A 23,497-nucleotide genomic window follows, 5' to 3' on the forward strand; every position below is an offset into this window, starting at 1 on the left:
CCCCGCAGTTCTGCGTGAAGCAGGACCAGCTTTGTTGGGGTCTGGCCCTTGAGTGTCCTTTGCCCACCGCACACAGGACAGGGGGGAAAGACTGCGGCGCTGGTCCAGATCTGGCCGGAAGTCAGGGGTCAGTTTTGGGCCTGGAAGGCCCCGTGGTGAAGCCGAAGCCGGGGGCGCGGCCGCTTCCTCCTCTGGCTGGCCGGCGCCTCTCCTCCCGCTGCCCTCCCCCGGTCGGGAGCCGGCGCCCCGCTGTCCCGCTGCCCCTCCGCTTGCCTGTTCGGCCTCCCTCCGGTCACTCAGTGCTTTTCCTTGGCGCTTCTCCTGTTTCTTGTGTGTCTTTCTCCTCACCACGCTCTGGGAGGGTAGCAGCTGTTCTGATCGGGGCTGCAGTTCCCCCAGAAACACCCCCGTGGACGCCCAGGAGGCTGGGGCGGGCGCGGGGTGGGAAGGGCCAAGCCTGGCCTCGAAGGGTCCGCCCCAGGTGAGGAGTTGGGGTCAGTGTGCAGAGTGACTCCGGGGTCCAGTTCAGAAGAGCCTTGCCTGGAGAGGGTGGTCCTCGGAGGGGTTCCAAAGCCCCCGCTCACCCGGGCCCAGAGCAAAACCTGAGACCTGGACAAACTCCAGAGCGCCCTCCTGTCCGGGCCACTCTGTCCAACAGCCCCGATCCACATCTGACATGAGGGGCTGCCCGGAACTGCCTCCGGGGGCCACCGCACAGTTCCCAGACCTCCTGTGACCCCCCGCTCTGCCCTGCCGGCTCCACCCCCTCCAGCTCCGGTCCCCTCTGGGAGAGGAGCAAGGATGCTACGGTCTGCCTGGACGACTGGGACAACGCGGTGAGGGTCTGGCAGGTGCTCGGCACCCAGAGTTTCCTCCTACAGCCCGACAGCTTCCCTTCCCCCTGGGCCCACCTGGGGTCTTCTCACCTGGCCTGCGGGCAGAGTCCTCCGTGCCCAGCCTTCTTCCTAACTGCCTGAGAGACCAACCTGAGCTCCCCATCTTCCTGACCTGCCTCCTGCCCCCGCCTCGCCCCGCCCTGCCCACACTCTGGAACCTGGTGGGCCTGGGTTTTGAGAGCCTGTGGGTGTCAGGCTCTGTCTGTCCTGCTGGCCGCACACAGCAGAGGGAACATCAGGTTGGTTCCAGTGGTCCCAGCAGGTCAACCCGGGAGCGGCAGTGGCCCTCCCCGCCCTGCAGCCTTGACTCTGCCTCCCCGTTTGGCCACATGGCCTCTGGACCTTCCTAGTCCGTCCTGTACAGGTGGGTCCATGTGGCCCTGCTGTGTGGAGCTGAGCAGGCCCCTTCCTGGGCCCTCTCTGTAGAAACTCAGCCAACAGGCAGGTGCACTGAGTGAGGCCGGGCCCGCCTAGGCCTGTGGGCCCCCCGTTGTTGGTGCCCCTGTGTGGCCCTGACTGCACCCTCATTATGGACCCTGGCCCCCTGGGCCCCCAGACCCCTGGGAGCACCTTCCTTTCCCAGAGCGCGCAGACTGGCAGCGGTAGGCCGAGAAGATGGGTCTCTGGGGCCTCAGCCTTCTCCCCAGCCCCCAGTCTGGAAAGCATGTCAGCAAAACGGGGTGCTTGTGGGCAGGGGGGTTGTCAGCAGAGCCCCCAGCCCCCCAGGCACTCACCTGTGGCCGAGGACAGGCCGAGGGGCGGCCAGTAAAACTGGTCCAGGAGGTCCACACGGTCATCGCAGCGGGCCCGCAGCGTGTGGCTGTCTGTGTCCGGCAGGTCCACCAGCAGCGTGGTGCACAGGCCAGGCTGGGAGGCCAGGCCCCACGTTTGCTCTGGCCCCAGCCAGGAGCCACCCGTGGGGGGGGGGGGCGCCCAGCTCAGGGGTCACCCGTGGGGGGACCCAGGCTCAGGCTCAAGGGTCACCCGTGGGGGGACCCAGGCTCAGGCCTGTTGCACTGGCCACCCCTGGCCTGTCCTGTGTTCTCTGACGAGGTCCTGGGACCCAGTCTCTAGTTCTGCCGGCGCCTCTCAGAGTCCAGCCGCTCCCCCCCCCCGCCCCGCCCCAGTCTCCACTGGCCGTGCCCCCTCACAGAGGAGCCCGGTGGGCAGGGAGGCCAGCACCTCCTGTATGAGCGCCTGGGTGGGCACACAGGCCCCTCTCCTCCAAGTACTTGTCATATATTTGAAAGATGAAACCTTGTTGCTTTTCTGCTTGTCAATGTAACACAGACTTGGGTTGGATACATTAAAATTCCCAGGGTGAAGATTCAAAGTAACTCTCCAGGCCTCAGGCTGGGCTTTATACCTAACTGTGTCTGGTGTTCTGGTTCCTCCTTGCCTTTCGGTCCCAGGAGCTAGCACCTGAGTATGGTCTCTGAGCAGGGGTGGCTGGCGCCGGCTTTCCCCCCAACCTCCGACGCTGACACCTCTTGTTCTCACCAGTGTGACGCACAAACCGTCTCTGCACCCCCGGGCTGCCAGCTGCACTCTGGAAGGGGGCGCGGCTCCCCAGCGGGCTGACACACACCGCCGGGGTCTGAGAGCAGCCACTCCCGGGGAGACGTGGCCAGGAGAGCTCAGAGCTCTAGGGAGACCAGGGTCCGAGAAGGGCCTGCGGGTGACCCAGCAGGTGACTCGCCACCTGGTCACTGTCCCTTCACCCTCAGGCCTCCTCCTCTGGAAGAGGCTGCCCCTGCCCTGGATTCCTCCCACTGCCGTGGTCACCGCTGCCCCGGTGGGTCCCACCCGGCCCTCGCCCGCCTGCCTTGGCTTTCCTGCCCTCCTCCCTTGCCCAGCTGCCCACCAGCTTGGGGCTGGAGGAGCCTGGTCCCTGTCTGCCCCTCCCCAGGATGCTCAGGGCAGGGACCCTGCAGGGTCCTCACAGGCAGCAAGAGGCCTACAGGGTGCAGACTTGTGGGGTGAAGGGTCAGAGTCCACTCGGCCCCTCCTGCTCCCCACCCCCGGTCAGGCCTTGGGGGTCCCAGCCCCACTCCCTGTGCCAGTGGAGAGAAGACCCCTGGCAGGGGGAGACCTAGTAGCCCTGGGGATCCCCAGCTCACTATGCCCGCCGGCCACTCTTACGGGCCTTTGACTCTGCCCCTCTGAGCTGGCCCGGGGCAGAGGAGCACAGAGGAGACCCATCACGTAGCTGAGCACGTGTTACTGGGGAAAGGCTCCTCTCTGCTCTGGGCTTTCCGGGCAGATCTGAGCTGCAGGTCCCAGCCCACCTCCTCCCGGATGGGCTGGGCTGGGCGGCACTGCAGGGTGGGCTGCAGGGTCAGGGCAGGGCCCTGCGGGTGGGGTGGGGGGGCGGTTGGGAGCCACCAGCACGCTGGCGCCTCCCCAACCCGCCTTTCACTGGAGTCCCCTTCCCACACATTTCACCAGACAGCTTCCAAAATTAGATTTTATTTCAGTTTCTAAGAGACGGATGTACGAGCATGTGAATGACAACAACCTGGTCCAGCCCGGGGTGTGGATTTCACCTCATCTGGACACTGAGTCAACACAAACACAATCAGATGTGGCCGTGGGCCCCAGGTGCTACGCTGACAGGAGCCCAGGAGACACGCAGATAGGCGGTGACGAGGTGAGTGCTGTGTGGGGCCCGACTGTACCCAGGCTGGGTCCCATGCAAGGTGGACGCCCTGCTGGCAGCCACCGGCTGTCTGTCCAGAGGGCAAAGGGCAACCCCGGGTCCTTCTGCCAGCCGCACAGGAAGCAAGGTCAGCCACCGGAGAGGGTGGAGTCCTGGGCCCCCAGCAGCTGGAGGCAGGCGGCTGCCCACATGCTCATCTTCCCAGGACTGAGACTCAAGAAAAAGATGTTCTCTGTCCCAACCAGGTTTAAGGCTAGTATTTCCTGACATTTGCTTAAGTTTAAGTTAAAATTACCTGAGTAAAAAAGTTTCAGACATTTTTAAAAGCCCAAAACACACAATCTCTGCAGGCAGAGCTGCTGCTGGCGCTTCTTGGGGGCCTGAGCCTGGCGGAGTCGCGCCCAGGGGACACCCCAAGGCTGCATGGCTGCAGCCCACCCAGGGAGCAGCCCAAGCCCCCATGAGACACCCCTGCCGCCCGCCTCGGAGAGAAGGCACAGGGAGGAAGCGGCTGGTCGGACTCCCGAGCCCCGCCCTCGCCCAGGCTCCTCCTGCCCGTGAGCCTCCTAACAGCCCACAGGGGCGGGGGCGGGGTGGAGGGGCTGGTGGGAAGCCGGAGCTCATACAGTGAACCGATTCTTTTATTTGGGCGGGCTGGGGGCGGGCAGGTGAGGCTGGGCCGGGACCCGGCAGGGCGGCCCTCCGCACGGACGCGTGGGCTCTGTCCTGCTACTTCTGCGGCCAGGCATCGGAGAGCCTCTGCAGGCAGTGACGGGCAGCGGGCAGGGCCAGGAGCAGGCTGACGGCGCGGCGCCCCGTCCAGTAGAGGCCGTAGCCCAGGAGGCCCAGGGCGGCGGCCTTCACGGCCAGGCGGGACACTCTGCCCGAGGCGGACGGTGGGGGCACGCTGGGGAGGGAGGGCGGGCTGGGCTGGCTGGGGGGGCGGTCCCAGCCCCCAGCCCGGCTCTGTGTGTGGGGGGGGTGCACAGCACTCACGTCATGATCTCCTGGATGTTGAGGTCAGTGGTCCAGTTCTTCTCAATGCCAGGGACGTGGCCCATGCCCACGACGCCCACCACCACGGAGGGGACGCACTTCCTGGGCTCGGCTGGGGTGGGAGACGCATGAGCACCTGAGCACCCCCGACCCCGCGGGGCCCCGTGCCCGCGGGCGCCGTGCTCACCGTCGGAGGCGCGCGGCAGCTCCAGGCGGCGAGCGGCCTGGCGCAGCATGTAGGTCAGGTAGACGTCGCGCTCAGACACAATGGTGCGGTGCAGGTCGGGGAATTCGCCCACCATCTCCGCCATCATCTGCTCCAGCAGGTCCTTCTGCTTGCAACGCTCCACGTCGTCCTTGCTGCGGGGAGGCGGCCGGCGCTGGGGCGGCGGGCCCAGGGCGGGGATCCCCCCCACTGGGACCCCGTGGGAGGAGGTCCCGCCCGGGAACTCGGGGAGCAGGCCTCACAGGGGCGGTCACTGTGGCTCACATCCGGCCGCCTCCCCAGCTGGGAGGCCGACTGGACCTACCTGATGGGGTCCGACAGGAAGCACAGGCCCCAGGCCAACTTGACCTTCTGCCAGAGGGAGAGGGCGGCGATGGCCCGCTTGAAGGTGACGGGGATGGGCCGGTCGCCCAGGTGGAACTTGCAGAACGGCACCCTGCTGGCCTGGGTGGAGGTGGGATGTTGGGGTGTCGGTGGGGGACCCCGGGGCGGCTCCCAAGCCCCAGCCCCCGGTCGGGCCCGGGCCCACCTCCTTGAAGGCCTCCCTGAACTCGCCGCCGGGGGCTACGCCCAGCTGCTCGGTGATGTGGGCGGACACCTTCAGCAGGAGCATCTGCATCAGTCCTGATGCGACACCGTTCTGTGGGGTCGGGGGGCATGTCAGCCATGCTGGGGCTGGGCTCCTGCAGGCCGCCTGGGGCTGTGTCCACCACACAGGCTCAGGCCAGAGGCAGACCCGCGGCCCCACTGAGCCCCCTGCCCTCGGCCCTCCAGCCCAGACACAAGTCCCCTGCCCACACCTCCCTTGGTGCTGTGTCCCTGGGGAGGGACAAGCAGTGGGGGTCTCGGCTTCGGGCTCCAGGACACACTGAAGCCCCCTTGCCCGCACCCCTGCCAGCACCCCCGGGGTCCCCAGGGCCGGAGCGGCTCTCGCCTCAGGGCTGGGGGCCAGCTGGCTCTCCTCCGGCGCCTCGGGCAGAGCCCCAGACCCGGCCCGCCCGATGGCCGCACCTGCCTGATGGCCTGCTGAAGCTTCTCCAGGCTGATCTCCTTGGCCTCGCGCAGCAGTGTGCGCTCGTCCATCTTCAGCATGGACACGCGGTACTGGCACAGCTCCACCACCACCACATCGGGCTGCACCTCCCGGATGGTCTGCCGCGGACACGCCAGTTCAGGGACACGCCCACCCCGCAGCGACCCCACCCCCGGCTTGGCCACTGTGCATACAGCTCAGCATGTGAAGCCGGGAAGCTGGGAAGGGGAGGCCAGTCTGCCTGCCCTGCGGCCTCACCTTCACCACGTCCCGCTTGCTATCATCGCTGAAGTGGGCCGTGCCCACCACGTACACCCGGCTGCCGTCCTCAGCCACCAGCTCAGTCACCGTGTGCGGGAGGTTGGGCCGCTCTCGCCGCCTCTTCAGCTTCATCTCCAGCAGCAGGTTGAACGCGTCCACGTCGGCTGTGGGACAGCGAACCCCAGCTCAGGGACGCCAGCCCACATGGGGGTCCCTCCCAGTCTCAAGCCGCCGGTCCTCGCCCACCAGGATGAGCGTCGTGGTAGGAGCCCCAGGCTGCCGAGGGGCCCAGGAGAGGCCGCGACTCTGAAGCCCCCGGCCCACCAAGCCCTGGCCCAAGCCCCACCCCACGGGGACCCTGGGGAGCACGCACAGAGATTCTGGGGGTCTCCGGGGAGCACCCTGGGCACCGCCTCCGAGGCCCCTGAAGTCACGACGGGCTCCGTGTCGGCCTGCGGAAGGAGGAGGCGCTGAGGCTGTGCTGCCCCTGGGCTGTGGGGCCGAGGGCCATGTGTCCCCGACATGCTCCCCATGGCGCCCGGCGCAGCCCTCAACTGGCCAGCAACACGGCGGGAAAACTGGGGAGGCGCCTCTGGGCACAGGAGCCCCCGCACCCGCCACCGGGCCTCTGACCTCGTGGGGCGGCTGCTCCTCCGGCTCCTCCATGGCTGGCAGTAGCTCTGGCACCGACGCGTGAAGCCTGAGAAAACAGGGGCCGTGTCCTCACCTGGGGCCCAGGGCCGGGCATGGGGCTCAGCGTGCCAAGGGCTCCAGCGTTTGGAACAACCTGTGGGCAGGCCCTGGGCCCTGGGCGTAGAGCGGGGACGCCAGGGCAGCGAGCCTGGAGTCGCTAACGGGGGGACGCACCCGCTCCGCTTGTCCAACAGGGGGACACCCCACGGGGGAGTTGGCCAGACCTGGTGCTTCCGTTTTGACTTTGGAACAAAAACACAGTTTATAACATTCCCTAAAAAAATGACACCGAGCAGCGGGAGGGAGTCTGTTGAGCTGGCGCGGGAGGCCGCGTGGCCATAGGCCTGCTCTCACGGGCAGTGACGCACGCGTCCCAGCAGCGCTGGCATGGGTGTGAGTCTCACAGCGCGCGCGAGCACAGACGCAGGAGGAATCCAGCCTCCTTCTAAGAAGCTGACCGAGAAACCAAGTCCCCGGGGTCGTCCGTGAGCCTCTGCACTGCTCCTACCAGAGGGCAGCTGGAGGCTGGAGCCCAGGGAGGCTGTTCTCAGCCGCGGACACCAAGGGTCGGGGTGGTGGGGGCGTCAGGGGGATGGGGTGGGGGCTCTGGGGGCAGGGTGGGGGTGTCGGGGCGACAGGGTGGGGGGCGTCAGGGGGACAGGGTGGGGTGTCAGGAATGGGGTGGGTGGGGGTGTCAGGAGGGCAGGGTGGGGGCGTCAGGGGGACAGGGTGGGGGCGTCAGGGGGACAGGGTGGGGGTGTCAGGGGCAGGGTGGGGTGTCGGGGGCAGGGTGGGGGTCACGGTAGGGGTGTTGGAGGGACAGGGTAGGGGGTCGGGGCCGGGACGTGGTGTTCTGTCCCTCCTCACTGAGAACAGAAGCAGTGCCTGCCGCACAGCCGTGACCTGAACCTCCCAAGGTGCCCCTGGAAACAAACCGGAAACTGAAAAAGCCTCGGTTCCAGCTGAGTTGAGGGCTGGGGTCCTGCGGGGCACCCACAGGCCGAGCCCACTGGAGTGTCTGACAGGTGATGGGACTGTCACGAGAGGAACAACTCTGATCTGGTTGTGGCTCGGTGCTGTTGTGGGCTCTCGCGCCTACGCGGTCACACGTGAACCACGGGGTGTGCCTGAGAGGTCCACGCAGGCAGCAGGACATGCCCAAGGCCCCATCAGCTCCAGTTTCACAACAAAGAGGAAGTAGAGGCGGTAAAATAAACACGACACCAGATCAGGTTCCTCCCCCTTGTACCCTGGGCCCAACTCTCATCCGGGCTCCCTTCCCAGCCTCACTCGGAGTGCCGGCGTCCTGGCCTGGGGCTCCTGGGAATGAAGTTGGGGGGAGGGTCCCGAGAGCGATGGACAGGCCCTGACCGAGGAGCAGCAGGCAGAGCTGGGGGCCTCTGTGGGGGGTGGGGGGCCAGCGTGGGGTCTGAGCAGGCCGGGCCCTGGAGCCCCCCACCCGGAGCAGCTGCTGCGCTGGGGCACCCGGTCCCCACGGAGGGTGGCTCACTGGCCTCACCAGCCCCAGGGCCGCCTCCTTCCTGCTTCACAGACCGAAGGCCCCAACAGGAACAGAAACAGGAAGCTGCGTTCGCGGGCACCCGGCTTGGCCCTCCCTGCTCTCAGGTTCCCAAGCTGGCCCAGGAAAGCCCCCTGGGTCCCCTTCACACGAGGTGCCAGAGGATCAGAGAAGCTTCTCCAGGAAGCATCCCTGCTGTCCTGGGAAGCTTGTGTGACAGCCAGCGGGAAGCAGGCCAGCAAGCCTCAGTCTCCCTCCCCTGGGCCTGGGGGCCGCAGTCTGGTCAGCACCCCAGACCCACCCTCTGTCCCCGGGGGCAGACGGGCCATGAGCCCCCAGACAGCTGGGCCATGACCACAGCACCCGGATCCAGGACCTGGGAGTGCCCCAGGGCAGGTGCCTGGCCTGGGAGGCGTCAGGTGGGAAGAGCCAAGAGCCCGTGATTCTGAGAGCATCTCCACTTCTCTCACCTCCCAGTGTCCGGTTTCCCGGAAGCTCAGTCAGGGCCCCCGCCGGACCCCTCCAGAACCAGTTCAGAGGGTCGTCGACCCTCCTCCCACCACCACACACCCTCAAACCTTTACAGCTGGGACCGACCGCTCGGCTGCCTGGAGGGGAGCAAGGGCCCGGCCTCCCCCTCCTCACACCGCAGGTGGGTTTCTGGATCTCTGGAGGACAGGTCCTGGCAGCCCAGCCCAGCAGACCCCAGGCTCCGGGCCCAGCAGACCCCAGGCTCCATGCCCAGCCCCAGGGATCCCGCGCCAGGCTTCCACCCAGCAACCCGGACACCAACGCCGAGCCCTTGGGGAGCCGGCACAAAGCAGACCTTTCTGCCTGATCCAGGTACTCTCCCTGTACCCCAACAGCTGTCACCGCTGAGTTTGACTCAGGGAGCACGGCCTGGGGAGGCCTCCTGAGCTGGGTGGCCCGAGGCCGGTCCTCCAGCAAACAGGCAGCTGGGCTGTCAGCCACCGCGCGGTGGGGGACATCCGCAGGGCTGGCCACTCTCAGACTGCTACCTGGCACAGCGTGGCCTCGGGCAGGCCCCCCCAATCTGCCCGGACGCTTAACTCCGGCCTCCAGGGTCGCAGTGGTTCGAAGAGCCACCCAGCCATCCCATGATGGGCACAGGGTGTGCTGCGCTCAGATGGCACGTCGGCGTCCTTCCCTGGGGCAGGAGGACCAGCAGCCCGACTTCAGGAGGCGCCTCCGCAGAAGGGGCGTGACCATGATCTGGCTCCACCCACACACTTCCGGGGAAACAGACTCCAAATGCCAGGCAGCCCCTGACCCCCAAGAGGACCCACTTTGCCGGGTTCACCAAAGAATGCACCGACTCACAGGCAGGGAGAGCCCCGCCTGCGTTGGGGACCCCCAGGGAACGTGTCGTGTCGGGTGCTCTTGCTGGACGTGGTGTTAGCGCAGCAAACAGCCTGCTGAACGCCCCGCACAGCACAGACCACAGACAGCAGGCTGCGTGGGTCGCCGTCTCCTCTCCAGGGTCCCACTGCTATGGACTGGGCTGTGGCCCCTCTAATTCATATTTTGAAGCCCTGGGCCCAATGGGATGAAATTAGGAGGCAGGGGCTCTGGGAAATGACTCGGATGAGGTAAGGTCACGAGGCTGGGCCCCAGGATAGGACTAGATAGAGCCTTCCTGGGAAGAGCCCTGGGAGGGCTGGTCTGGGAGGGCATGGCGAGAAGGCCAGCAACCAAGGCAGCCAGCACCTTGGTCTTGAATTTTGTCCCCAGGACTGTGAGGAAACGGTTGCTTCAGCCCCATCGGTGGTATTCTGTAATGATCACACTCAGTCATTCCCTCTCATCTGCCTCTAAAACTCAGGAAGCCAGAAACGCCTCCCAGACCCCAGCCGGGCGTCCCCTTGCTGGCCAAGAGCTGACCAGCGCCAGATGGAGTTTCCAGAAAAACCAGCTCCCAATCAGCCCACGAGGCCTGCCTGCTCAGGAGGTCAGGGATCCCAAACTGGACAGACTGCAGAGAGACTGAGTGGGAGGCAGCGGAGTGTGGCTTGAAGCTACACGCCTACACCCCCACTTCTGAAGCCACCGGAAACCCCCCTGGGTCTGGCAGGCTGTTTTACGGAGCTGTGGCAAAGGTCAGGATATGGGTAAAGGGTCAGGTCACACCTGAGCTGGAGGCCTAGCACACCTGGCCAACCCTCCTGGAACCTGGACTCTGCCCAGTGGGGTCCCCATGCTGACCTCCATGGGGGCACTGGGGCGGGGGGGCCTTCCTGCCCCTCCTGGCTGGGCCCTCTCCTGGCGGTTTTGCCCGAGGCCTGACACCGCAGCATCACCGCCATCCTGCAAGGCTGCCCAGTGGCGCCAAGGTCAGGGGGCTCCCTCCCAGTCACACAACAAGGGGGCGGGCACGACAGCCAGGGAGAGCCCGGAGACAGTGCCGCCTTCACGGGGGCGCCGCGAGCCAGTGGCCTTACACCCTTCTCTCCGGGGAACCCCGAAAGCCCGGAGGACGCCAGCTGGAGGCCACTCATCTCCGGATGCGGTGGCCCTGACACCCGAAGTCCGCCGAGGACTTCGTCGCTGCCCTCCGTGAGCCTCGGTTTTCTTTCTCGGGACAGTTTTCACCGAGACGCATGTGAGAACTTTGCGGCATGTAAGTTACGCCTCAATAAAGCTGCTCCCAGAATCGAGGTGAGTAGAGCGCGCCGGGACCCCAGCCTCGGAGTCTGGGCTCCGGGACTCCATATGGCAGCCCCGACTCCTCGGCCTGAAGGGCAGAGGCCGCCCGCGCCGCGAAGGGCCCAGGGACCCCCTCCGAGGCCGCGCTGCCGCCCCTGCGGAGCCGGGCCGCCCGCTCGGACCGCCGCCGCCCCCGACCCCGGCCCCGGCCCCGGCCCCGACCCGGCCGGGTCCCCGCCCCCGGCCCGCAGCGCCCTCGCGCCCTCGCCGTCGTCCTCGGCACCGAGCGCCCCGCGGAGGCCGGCGCTGACCCTCCGGCCCGGGGCCGCGCGCCGCGGGCTGACTGGGCCCGGCCTGGACCGCCCCCGCCCCCGCCCCCGCCCCGCGCGCCCCCCGCCCGGGACCGAGCCGCGCGGCGTACCGGGCTGGGCGGCGTTCCTCAGCCGGCCTCCATGCGGCGCGGCGCCCACCGGACGGGGCGGGCCGGAGCTGCGGGGCGGGGCGGCCAGACGGGCCGCGGACGGGCCGGGGCGGGCGGTGGAGGCGCGCGGCTTGCCGGGAAGCGTAGTTCGACGCGCCGTCTGCCTGCGCTTGCAGCGGGCCTGACCCGCGCCTGCGAACTACAGTTCCCAGGGGGCTGCGCGCGACTAGGCGAGGACTTCACTTCCCAGGAGGCCGCGCGCGAGAAGCACTGCCCGGCCCCTCCTCCCGCGCCAAGCTCCGAGAGCTAAGCGGCGGCCCAGGACGTGGGTTCGAGTCCCAGGCCTGCCGCCTTAGTGGCGAGGCGTTGCGAAGCGCTCCAAAACTCTTTGGCTGCAGCTCCCGGTCAGTAAAAGGGAGTGGATATTCGTGCGGCCTGCTATAATACAGAATCATCAATGCAACGCTAGAGGCAGATTCCAGACCGCAGATCGCGCCCGTTCGGGTGCCTGGGCGCCCCCTCGGCCTGGCGGATGGCGTCCGGGGAGGTAAGGGCGGGGGCAGGGCGGACGGGGTGCGGGGTGCGCAGCCGGACGGGGAGCCCAGAGTAAGGCCGGCCCCATCCGCCTTGCCTGGTCAGCTCCAGGAAGGGGGTGCACCCCGCCCTGGCGCCCCTGCGGGTCCTGGGCTCCCCCGTTCTGAGTTGAGACGCCCCGTCTAGCCTTGAGCAGGGTGGGCTCCTAGCCAGCAGTCTGAGCTGTAAGGAGCGGCTCCGGGCTGACCCTTACCTTCCAGGCTCCTGGCCCACAGCCTGGGCCCAGCCTCTCTGTCGGGTTGGCAGGGCACAGATTGGCTCTGCCCGCCCCGCCGCCTTGGCCACCCACACAGCAGAGCTGGAGCGCTGCCCTTCACTCCAGGCCTTCGCCCCGCTGGAGAGCCCGCCTGGCTGAGATGCCCCTGCTGAGCTGGTGTGAGGGATGCGGCCCGGGCTCCCGTCCTGGCTGTCCAGGTGCGGTCCGAGGTTCTCCTGATGCCCCTCCTCCCAGGAGAGGGAGGGCGCCCCCAACTGCCCTGCCCAGGACTGGAGGAGAGGAGCAAGGAAGCCGCTGTGGGCCGTATGTCCTGGGCCGACGGCTCCCGTGGGGGCCCCTCTGCCCGCTCCCCTGAGGTGCACCCCTGGCCCCGCAGGAGGAGGTCGGCCTCAGTGGGACTCTGACTCCCTCTGTTCCCCAGCCAACCAGGGCAACCAGCCAGTTCACATGCCCAGGCCTTGGAGGACACTGGACCCGAAACGTCCTGCCAGCCTTGGCTCAGGGACAGGGCTGGGGAGAGCAGTCCTGCCGAAGACACAGCCCAGGACTCAGAGCCGGGGTGCCCCCGCCCTGCCTCGCCCCGTGCACACAGCGCGTGAGCACATCCACGGGGGCTGGCACACCTCTGCTCTGAGCCAGGCCCTGCGTGGGCGCGAGCCCACAGGGAGGGGGCTGCCCTCCAGCCCTCAGGGTGGGGGCCCCTGAGGTCAGGGTGGCTTGGGTTCCTGGGGGCTTAACTGCTCTCCCAGGGAGGGGGCACCTTGGCCCCGGTGCTGGGGTCACCATCACCACAGAGCTGAGTGACCTGCGGGGCTGGCCCAGCCTGCGTGGGTCCTTGGGTCTCTTCCCCAGACATGGGGAGATGGTGCCAGCCTGAGAGGCAGGGGCCACGTGCCCTGGGACACTGGGCAGGGGAGAGCAGCAGGTATGGGCGAGTGCTTTCTAGGGCAGGGCTGGGAACCCTGCTGTTTGCTCTCTGGGGCCGTGCTGACCCTGGAGAGACCGGCCCTCCCAGAGCCGGCCAGTTCTTAGAGATGGTGAACAGCTTCCCAGGCCAGGAGGACGCCCGGAGCGCGGCGCCCCGTCCTCCTCGGGCTTCTGTGTGTCCTGGTGCCGCCCTTGGGGTCCCCCGGGCTGGGCCCCCGGCAGCCGGGGGCAGCCCGCCACCAGGGCCCCCAGAGTATTCACACGGGTCCTGAGCCTGCTCACCCTGCCTCACACGCACCGTCCCCGTGGAGACCCCAGGAAAGGCCCTGCCCACACGTCCCCCCGCCTGCCTCCTGCTCGGCCCTGGGCCCTCCGCTCGGGAGCTGCCTGTGCAGTGGCGGCCTCCCCAAATCTCGGGCCTCACTGTCCCTGAGTGACGATGGAAACCCGTTAGGATGCCACCCCTGGGCAACAGATCACCCACAGCGTGCAGGAGGGCCGCTCCAGAGAGGGCCTGCCTAGGGTCTCCGTCGGCCCTCCACACGGTGCGGCAGGTGGTCCCACTCTAACCCCCGCAGAGCCCCCTCGTGATTGTAGCCCTGGGGTTCCTGGGCCGGCTGCCCCAGCCACCTGCCTTCAGACCCCCAGGGTCTCCTGCCAGGGCCTGGGAGGCTCGTGAGTCCTCGGTGCACGCGTGGGACCGGCCGCACCCCCACCTGCATCCTGAAAGCCCCCTGCCCCAAGTCCCCGCAACACGGGCCCTCCTCCGTGAAGCCCTCCTGCGTCCCGCCAGCCCTCGCTGTTGCCTCGGGCGCACCTGGCAGCCCTGCCCTCAGGCATCCGCTGGGGGACGGCTTCCCGGGGGCCGCTCCGTCTCCACCGAGCCGGGGACTCACCCGGGGGCCCAGGGTGCACGCGTGCCAGCTGGGGGCCGTGGGCGTCCGCCGGGAGCGAGGACCGCACAGCCTGGCTCAGCTGCGGTGGGGCCCCTGGAGGGCAGCGGGCGTCTCCCGGCGCCCTGCCTCCCTGAGACCCCCACCCCGTGCAGAGAGCTGGAGCCCCAGCCGGAGCACAGGCCTCCGGCGAGACGGAGCACTCGGACTCGGGGGTATCAGAATAATCTTTATTGATATGCTGGGTACCTTGTTAACACTGTCACGATGTCACCGTGGCTGAGGTAACAGGGAGCCCCGCCCACACCAGCCCTCGGCTCCCACAGACCACCGGGGCCCCTCAGGCGGGGGACGGGGCGGGGGGGGGGGCGCTGGTGGCCTGGAGGGGACGTGGTTATTGCGTTGGATTCCTGCCCTCACTGGCCTCACCCCACGCTCACTCACGCACACACTCCACGCTTGTCGGCTCACGCACACACCCACTGGCATGCTGGCACCTTGCTCTCTGGGCACGCTCGCAGTCACACGCATGACATCCTTTGATTTAAAGGCATAATAAACGTACTCGCTAGTTACAGTAACCATAGTAAAATAAAGGACAGGTGGTCGGGGTATGAGGAGAAAGTGCATGTTGACCTCTGACTGGAGGGGCCCCGGCCCCTCCTCCAGGGCGCCCGTCCCTGCAGGGGTGGCCTGAGGCTGAGGTGCCACCCCACCCCCCGCGCCCCCCTGAGTCGTCCTGCCACCTCCCGGCCCCTCACAGGCCAGCATCCCAGGCCCTAGACAGAATCAACTAAAAAAATAAATTCTTCATCTCACAGCGCAGCGCCTGATGTTGGGGGGGTGTCGGCTCTGGGCCTTTGGGTGCGGGGCTGCACGGGGTCCTGGCCAGCCCCGGACCCAGCCAGCACCCTGATGATGCCATCCGGGGGGCCAGGGAGGGGAGAGGTGCTGAGCCCCGTGGCATGCGGGCGGGAGGCCGGGGCGCGTGGGCAGTGCCGGGCAGAGCAAGGCTGCCTCTGCCTGGGGCGCGGTCATGCAGCCGGCGGGCAGCCCCGGCCCTCAGAACTCCACGGTACTCACTACTGTCCTTGGCTCGTCGAAGGTGGCAATGAGGATCTGCTGCGGCGGAGGGATGGTGATGAGGCTGCCCACATCCTGGGGGGCTCTGGGGGCCCCGTCCTCCTCCTCCCGGGCCTCGTACAGGGTGCTGATGTGCAGCAGCGGGTGGGTGGCGTTGCGGCTCAGGATGGCAAGGGGGTCAGGCTTGCCCAGGCTGGCTGGCGACAGAGGGGCGGTGGCAGGGGCGGCGGGGGGCGAGCAGACGTGAAACGGGCCCCCGGGGGGCAGCACTCCCCGAGCTGGCTCTGCCGAGTACAGGGCCTCTTCCTCCGGGAGCGGGGCATCTGCAAACAGCCCAGAGCAGAGGGCGTCTGCAGGCCCCTCCCCACCTGCGGCCCCCTCCTCCTGCGCGCTGACGCTCCCCAGCACGGTAGCCTGCCTGGTCAGACCCTGGCTGCCCCAGGAGTAGGGGCGCCAGTTTCCAGAACCTTCTCCAGGAGCTGAGCAACCTCACAGTGTGTCCCCCCAGCCCTTCATCGCGGTTGCTTCCCCGGGCCCTGGGGCGAGGGAGGCGCCTGGGGTCACGCCCGCAGCTGGCTCCCCTGCCTGTCCCCACTTCCACCCGGATGGCACAATCCTTAGCCCGCTCACGGCCCCCGCCCAGCCCTGCCGGCCCCTACCTGCCGCGGGCGCCGCTGTCAGGCCCAGGGCGCACTCGTCCGCCTGGGACAGGAAGCCGCCTTCCTGACTCCGGGAGGCCGGCAGTGCAGCGGGCAGGGCCTCGGCCTTGGCCTTCTTGGTGCCCAGGATGTAGGGGTGCACGTCCAGGGAGAAGTGGCGGGCATGCTTCTTGTCGGCCGCGGGCCCCGCGTCGCCCCCGCCGCCCTTGTAGTGGTGCGCGGCGCGCGCGCCTGCGTCCAGCAGCGGGGCGATCAGAGTGTCCGTGGCCGTCTTGCGGCGCACGGGCTTGGGCTTCTCGGCCTTGCTGTTCTCCACGCGCATGATGGCCAGTGGCTCCTTGAAGGGCTGGGGCAGCGGGTTGCTGCTGGGAATCCACTTCATCTTCTTGCGGGGCCGCTTGACCACGGGCGGCTCGGCCTCGCCGTCGGGCTCGGCGGGGTTGGCGCTGGGGTCCACGGTCTGCACGCCCGCGTCGCGCACGGTGGGCGTGGCGTCGTGGTTGGACTGCGCCAGCGCCGCCAGCAGCTGCCGCACCACGTTGTCGTACATGAGGTCGCTCTCGTTGGTGATGAAGTCCAGCCGGTTGAGCGACTTGATGTGGTCCCGGTTCTCGTTGCAGAACATGGCCAGGATGTTGATGTCGCAGAACTGGGAGCGGCGCCACTGCCGGCGCGTCTTGATGCCCACCTTGTGCAGCTTGTCGAAGACGAAGTTGCTCTTGCGGAAGATGAAGAGGTGCGTGAGGTTGACCAGGATGACGAGGTTCATGGCGCAGAGGAGCACCACGTCCACTCCCGCCACGATGCGCTGCAGCTGCACCGACGGCAGCTTGCAGGTGACGCGCACGGCCGGGCCGCCCCCCGGGGCGGCGCCCAGCGCACAGGTGAACTCGTTCTGCTTCTGGGTGGCGTAGTAGGTGCACAGGTAGGAGATGGGCGCCACGCTGAGCAGCAGGATGAGCAGGTGCCGCGCCAGGTAGAGCTTGGCCAGGAAGTTGCTGCGGCCGCGGCGCTCCAGGTACTTCTCGAACAGGTTCTGCTCGGGGCTCTTCTCCTTCTCCGCGTTCTCGATGATCTCGCGCCGCTCGCGCTCCGTGATGCCCGGGCCCTTGGACTGGATCTGCTTCTCGATCTTGGGCGCGCGGCCCTCGGCCGCCCGGTGGTAGCAGTTGTCGATTTCCTGCAGCAGGAAGTTGAGCTCGGAGGTGAGGCGCGTGGACGCCAGGAACTCCCAGCCCAGCGCAGGCACGTACATGATCGCCGCGAAGGCCAGCAGCGAGTAGGGCAGCAGCTTGTGCTCGAACAGCGACGGCCACAGGCTGGCGTCCACGCCGGGCAGTGCGTCCCGCAGCTCCGTCCAGCAGTAGCCGCGGGCATACAGCGCCTGGTCGCGGGTGAAGTTGTGCGGCGTGTAGCAGTAAATGGGCTCCTCTGGGGGCGGAGAGGAGAAGGCGCTGGGGCATCGCACTCCTCCCGGCCTGCCGCGCCCGAGGCCCCTTCCCAGTCTCTGCTGTGTCCCGTGGCGTCTCCTCCTACACCCCCTCCCGCCACCCCCACCGCAGTCAGCTTTGCCTTGGGGGTGGAGGGTACAGCCCTGCCCACCTGGGGGGCAGAGATCTGCACTTGGAACCTCAGGCCTCCCTCCAGGTGCCACCCCCACCCCCAGCACACAGGGCAGAGTCCAGAGCAGGGGGCGCAGGCCACACGGCCCGGGGCCTGGCACCACCACCCATCCTGAAGAGGGCAGGTGTCCTGGGCGAGTCCTCCCTGGCCAGAGGTTACGGGGGCGTGACTGAAGAAAAGCGAAAGCGGCGCTGCCTGCCTGTGAGAGGTGAGGGGTGTCCTCCCAAGTCCCTCTGTCCTGGGGAAGGGTGGGCCTGAGTTCCCTGGACACTGGGTGGGCAGGGGAGCCATTCCAGGGATCGGACAGGAAGGAGTCATCACCCAGACCCCAGGGTCTGCCCAACACGCGAGAGTGAGAGCTCTGCCCTGAACGCAGGAAGAACTGTTCCCCAGGTGAGGACAGGTGCAGACCACAGTGGGAGGCGCGGCCCCCAGCCCGAGTCTCCCAGAGGGCAGGGCTTGGCCGCCTCAGCGCTGTCCTCAGGGCAGGGTGGTCTGGGCCCTGAAGGCTGGGTCACTGCGCTATCAGGCTGGGCTCCAGCCAGGGTGTGCCCTCCGGGGGCAGGCGCCAACACCTGGGGCCCCTCGCCTAGAGGGCAGCGTCCCGCTGGCAGGAGGCGGGTGCCCCAACCTGAACACAGTGGGCACCCTCCCCCTCACCTGAGGAGCCCCGGGGCGGGCCGCTCAGTCCCCCTCTGCCCCAGCTTAAGCCTCTCAGCCCAGGAAACACAGACCAGAAGCAGTGGGGACCAGCACGCCCGTCTGTCTGTGCAGGCCTGCTGCATGAAGCTGGCCCTTGAGTGGGGAGGCAGCTGGTCACTGCCGGTGGCTTGCAGGAGCCTAGGGGCTGGCTACCCCATGGGCACAAACACCCCATAGGTGCCTCGGCCCAGTCCATGGAGGCTGCCTCCCTCTCACACGCGCAGCCTCAGGCCACCGCTGCCCCGTCTCAGCCTCGCGGCCTCCTGGAGGCCTCGGGCCTAGCATCGCCAGAGCGGGGCCCATGGCTCATTCCGGGTGTGCGGACCTCGGACTGCACCTGGCGGGCGCTGGGGAGTCAGGGGCCTGGAGGCAGGAGGGGCGCGGGCGAGTGGGCCCGGGGGTGGCGCTGAGGTGCCACCTGGGGGTACTGGGGGTGGGGCGGGTCAGGAAATGCTGCTCCCATGGCCCAGGGTCCCCGACGAGGACACAGGTTTGGGGCCTGGTGGTGAGTCAGGCTCCGAGAACATGGGGAAGGTGCAGGAGCCCCCCTCATGGTTGAGAAAACAGCATTTCAGTCACTTACTTTTGTCCTTACAGCCAACTCCAGGCCAGGAGGTGCTCTCCGCTGGGGGAAAGGGACCCTGGGGGGCAGTCCCCCAGTCTAGGCCCCGGCTGGGCCCCAGGGGAAGGGGAGACCTCTCCCGTGGCCGTGGTGCTGCAGGCACAGGGGAGGTGAGCCCCTCCGTGCACCGAGGCAAGGCCCCCACCCCGGGTCCTCTCACACCCGCCACCAGCCCTGCCTGCCGGGAGGGAGTGGAGGGGGCTCCAGCTCAGGGGAGGCCCAGCCCAGCACCCAATCTCTGTCCTTCCCCCTCCTGCCTGCTCCTGCGAAGCAGACCGCGCCCAGCAGGGAGCACATGTGGCACGCAGGCGCCTCAGGACGCACGTTCCTCCTGCCCTGGAGGAATGGCGGCCACGTGTCCCTGACTTGACCTGCAGGGGCCCGGGACCTGGGCTGGACTCTGGGGCGGGGGATGCGGTAACTGCTGGGCCACAGAGCCTGAGCACTGGGTACTCGGACACGGCGGTGTCTGCACAGGTGTCTGCCAGGGACCCGAGACACAGCCAGCTTGCGAAGGGCACCGTTCCAGAGGATGGCACTGTGGCCAGGGTCCTCCCAGCCCCTGAGCACCCTAGTACGCTTGGAGACCCTGCCCACCTGCAGGCACCTCGGAGACTTTGCAGGTTTGGCTCCAGATGCCTTGATAAAGCAAGTCACACATTTTTTTTTTCCAGTGTGTGTAAAAATGTTTATACTACACTGTAGTTGATATCTGTATACTGTATGCATGTCTAAAAAGGAATGTACATACCTTAATTAAAAACACTTTATTGCTAAAAAATGCTATGCATCATCGGAGCCTTCAGTGAGTCGTAATCATTTTGCAATAGTAACATCAAAGATCACTGCTCACAGATCACCTTAACAAATATATTAATAATGAAAAATTTGAAATATTGTGAGAATTGCAAAAATGCAGCACAGACGTGAATTGAGCAAATGCTGTTGGATAAACGACTTGATACAGTGTTGTCACAAACCTTCAAATTGTGAGAAAAGCGGTATCTGCGAAGCACAAGGAAACCAGAGCTGTACTCGGCTGTTTAGGAGAAGGCCCTCTGCCCAGGGCCCACGTGACGTCTGGAGAACCTGCTCTGTGCTGCGCGCTCAGTCGTGTCCTACTCTTTGCGACCCTGTGGACTACAGCCCACCAGGCTCCTCTGTCCATGGGATTCTCCAGGCAAGCATACTGGAGTGGGTTGCCATGCCCTCCTCCAGGGGATCTTCCCGACCCAGGGAGCCAACCCGCATCTCCTGTGTCTCCTGCACTGGCAGGCAGATTCTCTGTCACGGAGCCATCGGAAAAGCCCCTGGAGAACCTGGCAACCCTTCAACTCCCCTCCTAGTGGTCCTCGCGCTCAGCTATGCCCCTGGCTGTCCCCTCCGTCCGTCACAGAGCAGGTCTAAAGGGTGGGCGGCATCTACGGAGCCATGCAGGTCTTCCCGCCATCAGCCACCCTCCAGCCGGGGGACACACACAGGCCTTGGTGTCAAGGAGGTCCCGTCTGGCCGGCTCCTCACCATGAGCCGGACATCCAGCATGCACTCGCCCAGTCTCCGACAGGCAGATAGGGTGGACCCCCGCCGACGCCAGGGCAGCAAGTGAGGGTCTGGGCACTGGGTCCTCCTGGCCCAGCTGGGCCCCGGTGGGAGGGACAAGGATCCTCCTGGCTGCAGCAGGACGCCCCACCCCCCGGGGCTCAAACCCTGCAGAGGGTGGTGACTCGGTGCCGAGGGGACAGGTCGCGAGTGACCGGGAGTGTCTGAGCATGTGGGTGTGGGTGTGCCCTGCCCAGAGTTGGATGAGGCAGCCTGCAGTGTCCGCCCTGGTCACAGGGACCCCTGAAGGAGAGGCCTTCGAGAAAGCTGTCTGTCCACGTCCCTCAGGAAGAGCTGCTCCACCCTGCTGCCGCAGGGCCCTCTCTGCCGCGGGCTGATGGGTGCCCAGAGGCCTCCCTGGACATCTAGACCCTGAGACTGCTTGCCAGCCAGACCCTGGGTGGGGGTGCTGTCTCCTGTCTCCGGTTTCCCACCCACCTACCCCCGTGGGCTCCCCGGGAGGACGGTGGCCCCAGGACCGCACACCTCCCCCCGCCCCGCCTCACCTGGGGTCACTTCTCCTCAGAAGGCCCTCAGCGCCCCGACACTGAGTTCAACCAGGACCACGTCTGCAGACCCGAGCCTTTGACGGCTTGTCACGTGCACACTGCCTGGCCCCTGCCCTCCTCTCCCCACATCAGCCTCACAGGCTCAGCCTCCTGCTGAGGCCAGGGCGGTGCACTGCCCCCACCGCCTGCTCCTCCAGGCCCTGCCTGCTCGGTGGGCCTCTTCCCAAGACAGACCCAGGTTCCCAGTGGCCGGAGCATCCCTGGGCCCTGGATAAGAATCTGCCCACTTCGCAGGGTCTTCACTCCACACCTAGCCCCAGGACGCCACCCAGCAGCGGTCTTCGGTGTTCCCGGGCCTCATCACTTGCAGCCTCCTTTCCGGGCCCCCACCTGGCCACTCCTCCTCCTCTCAGACCCTGCCCACTCCCCCTCCTGGTCTCCCCTCTTCCAGGCCAGACCCCATGTCTCCTCGATGCCTAGACCGCAGCACCCCTCCACGCAGTGTGAACCAAGGGAAGGTAAATCAGTCCAGCGAGGAGAGACATGGGGAGGTAGCCCCAGCGACCCGCAACACCTGCACGGGCTCTGCGGGGAGACCCGGGGCACCGCGCCCACTGCGGGCCCCAGCGAGGAGGCCCGCGGCGGCTGGGTCAGCGAGGGAGACCCCAGAGGGCCCCCGCCCTTTCCGCCACTAGCCTCTGGCCTCACCTGCGAAGTTCTTGGTGAAGACCAGGGTGACCAGCAGGATGGGGACGAGCACGGTGCCGATGGTGACCACGCGGTCAAACGGCAGCTCCAGCTTGAGCTGCAGCAGCAGCGCGGCCAGCGCGCCCGCCTTGTCGTCCTGCGCGCCGGGCAGGATCAGCTCGCGCAGCTTCTCCCCGGCCAGCAGCGCCGTCGCCATGTCCGTGGACGGCTCCAGGAGGTGGTGCATGGGGGGCGCGGGGGACCCGGGGCGCGGGGCCCGCGGCGGGGGCGGGGGGCGCTCCGCCGCCGCCCTCCGGGCAGGGGTCGGGCCGCCCGGGCCGGCGCGGGCTGCGGGAGGCGCAGGGGCCGCCGCCCCCGCCTCGGCTGCAGCCCCGGCGCGTCCTTCCGGCGGGGGCGGCGGCGGGACCCCCGCCCCGAGCGGCGGGCGGCGGCTGCGGTCCCGCCGCGGGGAGGGGGCTGTTTACCTGCGGCGACTCGCAGCGTAGCTCCGCCCCCCACCCCCACCTCCCCCCCGCACGCAGATGCGGCGCCGGCGATGACTTAGCAAAAAATATTTAAATGAAATAAAATGAATGAACAATGTCTGGTCCCTCCGCCTCCTCAGGGTGGGAAAGACGGAAAGGCCGAGCGGGTGGGGTGGCTTCCCTCTCCCGGGGCGCGGGGGCGGCGGCACGCGGAGGAAACGCGGGAAGACCTGCGGCGTCCCAGGCCCCCCTCTTCCAGCCCCGCGTCCCGGAGCCGCCCGACCGGCGGAGAGGGGTTCGCCGCCCGCCTTCCGCCTCCCGCAGTCCCTCTCCGCTCCCTACCGATGCCTGGCCGCCACGGTCGGCGCTTAGGCCCCCACCCACCCGGGGTGTTACGGACACAGAGGAGGGGTGCCGGCGCGGGGCGCCTCCTCATGGCCCCTCCACTGCAGCCGGCGTCCCCGTCGCCCACACCCCGACCCATGGCCCAGGTGGGCGTCCCCTTTCCCCTCGCGACACCTCCACGTGGCCCCAAGGCCTCTCCAGCCCGGCCCCTATCACCCTACCACTCTATCACCCCGTCCCTTTGCCACTGTCAAAGGCGTTCTCCAGACCGGCCTCCGGGCACAGGCTCAGGGGTCCCTGCCACCTTCCTGACCTTCTTCCCTTCCACTCGGACCCCGCGGTACCCACCCTCAGGCACCCCTCCTGCACAACCTCCTGGGTTAGGTCTTTCCGGCAGAGCCCAGCTGCACCTCCATGCCCACTGCCTGCGAGACTCGCTTTTCACTTCACTCCTTCATGGCAGGAACCCAGGCCATTGTGAGGATGTACGCGTGGTCTTTGTAAAATACGTAGCACAGTTGGAGTTTCAACCTCATTCAGTAATTCACCCAAGCATGTTATGAGCACCAGTATTTGCAGGCCTTGGGTCACTGCGGTGAGGTAATCCCCTACTCTCTGTCCAGAGGTTCAGAGAGGGGGTTTATCCTATACAAGCCTTAACTTCACACTTTTTAAAAACAAACAAAACACAAAACCTTTATGTGCCTGTGCTTTTAAAGATCTACGAATGTTCCCAAATGACGCCTGCCCCTGGATTCCAAGTCATTTACTTGTCTGCTGCTCACTGAGGGAGCTGGGCTGCCTGCTTTCAAATAACGCGCCCCCACCCCCCCCCCAAGCCTGAGACCTCCATCAGGGGCTGGCCCTTCCCCACAGCAGCACACTTTCTGGACTGGCTCTGCAGGATCCAGAGGTTGGCAGGTCCCCGCGCCGTCCTTTCCCCATGACGACTTAGTCACGGCCTTCCCTCTTCCCTGTACATGTGCAGGGTGGGGAGAGTGAAGTCTACACTGAGTCGGGCCGCCCTGTTGGTGACCAGGGCACATCATCCGTGTCTCCTGCAATGTCCTGCTGGTTCTGCAGCTGCTTCCTGGACACATCCTAGCAGTCCCACTGTAAAGGGCTCCAGTCTCTGGTGTATCTTATTCTTTATTTAGGTCTGTACTGGGTCTTCATTGCTGCAT

The 23,497-nt window shown here is 67.1% G+C and overlaps 3 protein-coding genes across 8 annotated transcripts; 1 reads left to right on the plus strand and 2 right to left on the minus strand.

Moving 5' to 3' along the window:
• Positions 1 to 3,349: 3,349 nt before the first annotated feature.
• On the minus strand, positions 3,350 to 11,450 carry TRABD (TraB domain containing). 5 transcript variants are annotated; one of them, XM_027540444.1, is made up of 10 exons: positions 7,700 to 9,264; positions 6,705 to 6,771; positions 6,445 to 6,523; positions 6,069 to 6,235; positions 5,789 to 5,929; positions 5,307 to 5,417; positions 5,082 to 5,221; positions 4,739 to 4,911; positions 4,552 to 4,663; positions 3,350 to 4,462 (listed from the first exon to the last, which is right to left on the minus strand). In XM_027540444.1, the coding sequence occupies exons 1-10, from the start codon at positions 7,918 to 7,920 to the stop codon at positions 4,285 to 4,287; spliced, it is 1,389 nt and encodes a 462-aa protein (XP_027396245.1). In that variant the 5' UTR covers positions 7,921 to 9,264; the 3' UTR covers positions 3,350 to 4,284. The 5 variants fall into 5 exon arrangements, with proteins under 5 accessions (XP_027396245.1, XP_027396246.1, XP_027396247.1 ...); XM_027540446.1 differs by lacking the exon at positions 7,700 to 9,264 and adding an exon at positions 11,369 to 11,450 and having other exon boundaries at positions 4,176 to 4,462; XM_027540448.1 differs by lacking the exon at positions 7,700 to 9,264 and adding an exon at positions 9,303 to 11,061 and having other exon boundaries at positions 4,176 to 4,462.
• Positions 11,451 to 11,535: 85 nt separating this feature from the next.
• Positions 11,536 to 14,632, plus strand: LOC113892078 (homeobox protein CDX-1-like). 2 transcript variants are annotated; one of them, XR_003510961.1, is made up of 3 exons: positions 11,536 to 11,915; positions 12,209 to 12,376; positions 12,601 to 14,632. XR_003510961.1 is itself a non-coding variant. In XM_027540456.1 (3 exons), the coding sequence occupies exons 1-3, from the start codon at positions 11,901 to 11,903 to the stop codon at positions 12,882 to 12,884; spliced, it is 513 nt and encodes a 170-aa protein (XP_027396257.1). In that variant the 5' UTR covers positions 11,544 to 11,900; the 3' UTR covers positions 12,885 to 14,632. The 2 variants fall into 2 exon arrangements, 1 of the variants encoding a protein (XP_027396257.1); XM_027540456.1 differs by having other exon boundaries at positions 11,544 to 11,915; positions 12,163 to 12,376.
• On the minus strand, positions 14,216 to 21,763 carry PANX2 (pannexin 2). Its single transcript, XM_027540443.1, has 3 exons — positions 21,505 to 21,763; positions 15,742 to 17,172; positions 14,216 to 15,405 (listed from the first exon to the last, which is right to left on the minus strand). The coding sequence occupies exons 1-3, from the start codon at positions 21,728 to 21,730 to the stop codon at positions 15,062 to 15,064; spliced, it is 2,001 nt and encodes a 666-aa protein (XP_027396244.1). The 5' UTR covers positions 21,731 to 21,763; the 3' UTR covers positions 14,216 to 15,061.
• Between the last annotated feature and the right edge of the window lie 1,734 nt (positions 21,764 to 23,497).

Source organism: Bos indicus x Bos taurus, chromosome 5, assembly GCF_003369695.1.
Source record: "Bos indicus x Bos taurus breed Angus x Brahman F1 hybrid chromosome 5, Bos_hybrid_MaternalHap_v2.0, whole genome shotgun sequence".
In the NCBI taxonomy this organism is placed as follows: Eukaryota; Metazoa; Chordata; class Mammalia; order Artiodactyla; family Bovidae; genus Bos; species Bos indicus x Bos taurus.

What these genes read in the sequence shown, in the direction of transcription:
- TRABD (XM_027540444.1), bottom strand. Translation starts at nt 7,920, where the DNA reads ATGTCCTGCTGCCTGCGTGGACCTCTCAGGCACACCCCGTGGTTCACG. An exon ending in CGAGGCTTTTTCAGTTTCCG is followed by an intron (nt 6,772 to 7,699) that starts GTTTGTTTCCAG and finishes CTGTTTTCTCAG; the next exon opens with GCTTCACGCGTCGGTGCCAG. An exon ending in CGGAGACCCCCAGAATCTCT is followed by an intron (nt 6,236 to 6,444) that starts GTGCGTGCTCCC and finishes GCTGTCCCACAG; the next exon opens with CCGACGTGGACGCGTTCAAC.
- LOC113892078 (XM_027540456.1), top strand. An exon ending in CTCCCGTCCTGGCTGTCCAG is followed by an intron (nt 12,377 to 12,600) that starts GTGCGGTCCGAG and finishes TCTGTTCCCCAG; the next exon opens with CCAACCAGGGCAACCAGCCA.
- PANX2 (XM_027540443.1), bottom strand. Translation starts at nt 21,730, where the DNA reads ATGCACCACCTCCTGGAGCCGTCCACGGACATGGCGACGGCGCTGCTG. An exon ending in CTTCACCAAGAACTTCGCAG is followed by an intron (nt 17,173 to 21,504) that starts GTGAGGCCAGAG and finishes CTCCGCCCCCAG; the next exon opens with AGGAGCCCATTTACTGCTAC. An exon ending in GACAGCGGCGCCCGCGGCAG is followed by an intron (nt 15,406 to 15,741) that starts GTAGGGGCCGGC and finishes GGCTGTTTGCAG; the next exon opens with ATGCCCCGCTCCCGGAGGAA.